This window comes from Orycteropus afer, unplaced genomic scaffold (genome assembly GCF_000298275.1).
Source record: "Orycteropus afer afer isolate SDZICR_OR568_19922 unplaced genomic scaffold, OryAfe1.0 scaffold00332, whole genome shotgun sequence".
Lineage (NCBI taxonomy): Eukaryota > Metazoa > Chordata > Mammalia > Tubulidentata > Orycteropodidae > Orycteropus > Orycteropus afer.
In genome coordinates, this window is record NW_006921919.1 from 1,638,896 (window position 1) to 1,640,642 (window position 1,747).

At 37.7% G+C, this 1,747-nt stretch overlaps 1 protein-coding gene across 1 annotated transcript in view; it reads right to left on the reverse strand.

The window, feature by feature from the left end:
• Positions 1 to 1,747, reverse strand: part of PRSS12 (serine protease 12) — a 192,822-nt gene that overhangs the window by 33,568 nt on the left and 157,507 nt on the right. Inside the window, exon 9 of the mRNA XM_007952377.1 lies at positions 285 to 490. Within this exon, the coding sequence (XP_007950568.1) occupies positions 285 to 490 (206 nt within the window). The remainder of the gene's footprint in view (positions 1 to 284; positions 491 to 1,747) is intronic.

Sequence of the window (1,747 nt, forward strand, 5' to 3'; positions counted from 1 at the left end):
TTTGAACCACCAGCCTTCTGGTTAGCAGTCAAGTGCCTTAGGCACTACGTTACCAGAGCTCCAGAGACCACAAGGTCCTATAAATCCACTCCAGCCCCTGAACCTTGCTCTCACAGTAAGCCTAACCAAGCAAAGTTTGTCAAGAGCCACAGCCTTTAAATAATTTCACAAGGAACAAGGGATTGTATAAATTCTTGTTGCATAAGATTTTTGTTATCAAAGTACTATAGTGAATATGGAATTCATACTCTTTGCCTTATATAGGACCCCAAACGGTGACTTACCTTTATTACTGATAGCTGATGCTTTCTTCCCAAAATAATCACAAATAACTCCTGCATCTTCACTGTGGCGACAGTTGTGTCTTCCTATATCTTGTTTAATGCAGTCAGCCAAGGACCTTTCATTTCCTGTGCACTTCACATTATCCACATGGATGGGACCCTTGCCTTCCCCAAAATAAGCCATGGTTCTTGCTTTGGCAGGACCCCTGGAAACAGTATTTTTGAGGATGTAGAGATTCAATCAATCACACAGCTGAATAAATCACAACATATACACTCATTATTTTATACTATTTAACTTTTATATATTAAAATTAGCATCCATAAAAAATCTAAATGAATGCCTTGGCATAGTCAATAAAACACAGTCAATAAATATCATTCTGGTATTCCTTGCTTTCTGCCAAGATCCATTTAACATCAGCAATGATATGTCCCTTATTCCATGTTCTCTTATAAATCTGGCTTGAATTTCTAGCACTTCCTTGTTGATGTTCTGCTGGAACCATTTCTGAATTATCTTCAGCAAAATTTTACTTGCATGTGATATTAGTTATATAATGTGATGTTAATGTTCAATAATTTCTGCATTATTATTGATCACTTTTCTTTGGAACGGGCATAAATATAGACCTCTTTCAGTTGGTTGGCCAGGTGGCTGTCTTCCAAATCTCTTGGCACAAACAAGGGAGCACTTCCAACACTGCATCTATTTGTTGAGACATCCCAATTGTTATTCTATCAATTCCTGGCACCAATTTTTCACCAGTGCCTTCATTGCAACCTGGACATCTTCTTTCAATACCATCAGTTCTTGATCATAGTTTTATTACTATACACAGGCATTTGACCATGTGTGTCAGAGCAGATTATGATTAACATCGCAAAAAATGGGAATTTCAGAACACTTAATTATACTTATATGGAACCTGCACATAGACCAAGAGGCAGTCGTTTGGCCAGAATAGTTTAAAATTGGGAAAGGCATGTGTCAGGGCTGTATTATTTCACCATACTTATTCGATCTCTCAGAAGGAAGATTGGGCAATCTACTTCCATAGAGATATTGCCTTGGGAACCCAAGGAGGGGTCACTATGAGTCTGGTCTACTCAAACCACAGTCAGTTTGGTTTTTTGATCTAATCTCTATGCTGAACAAATAGTTCAAGAAACTAAGAAATTAGATTATATGAAGCAGAATGTGGCATCAGGATTTGAGGCAGGCTCATTAACCACCTATAATATGCAGATGAGACACCCTTGCTTGCTGAAAGCAAAGAGCACTTGAAGTACTTACTGATGAAGATCAAAGCTTTCAGTATGGATTACACCTTGACATACAGAAGACAAAAAAAACCCACAACTGGTCCAATAAGCATGATAAACAGAGAAAATCATGAAAAACAGAGAAAAGATTGAAGTTGTCAAGGATTTTATTTTATTGGATCCACCATCAATGCCCA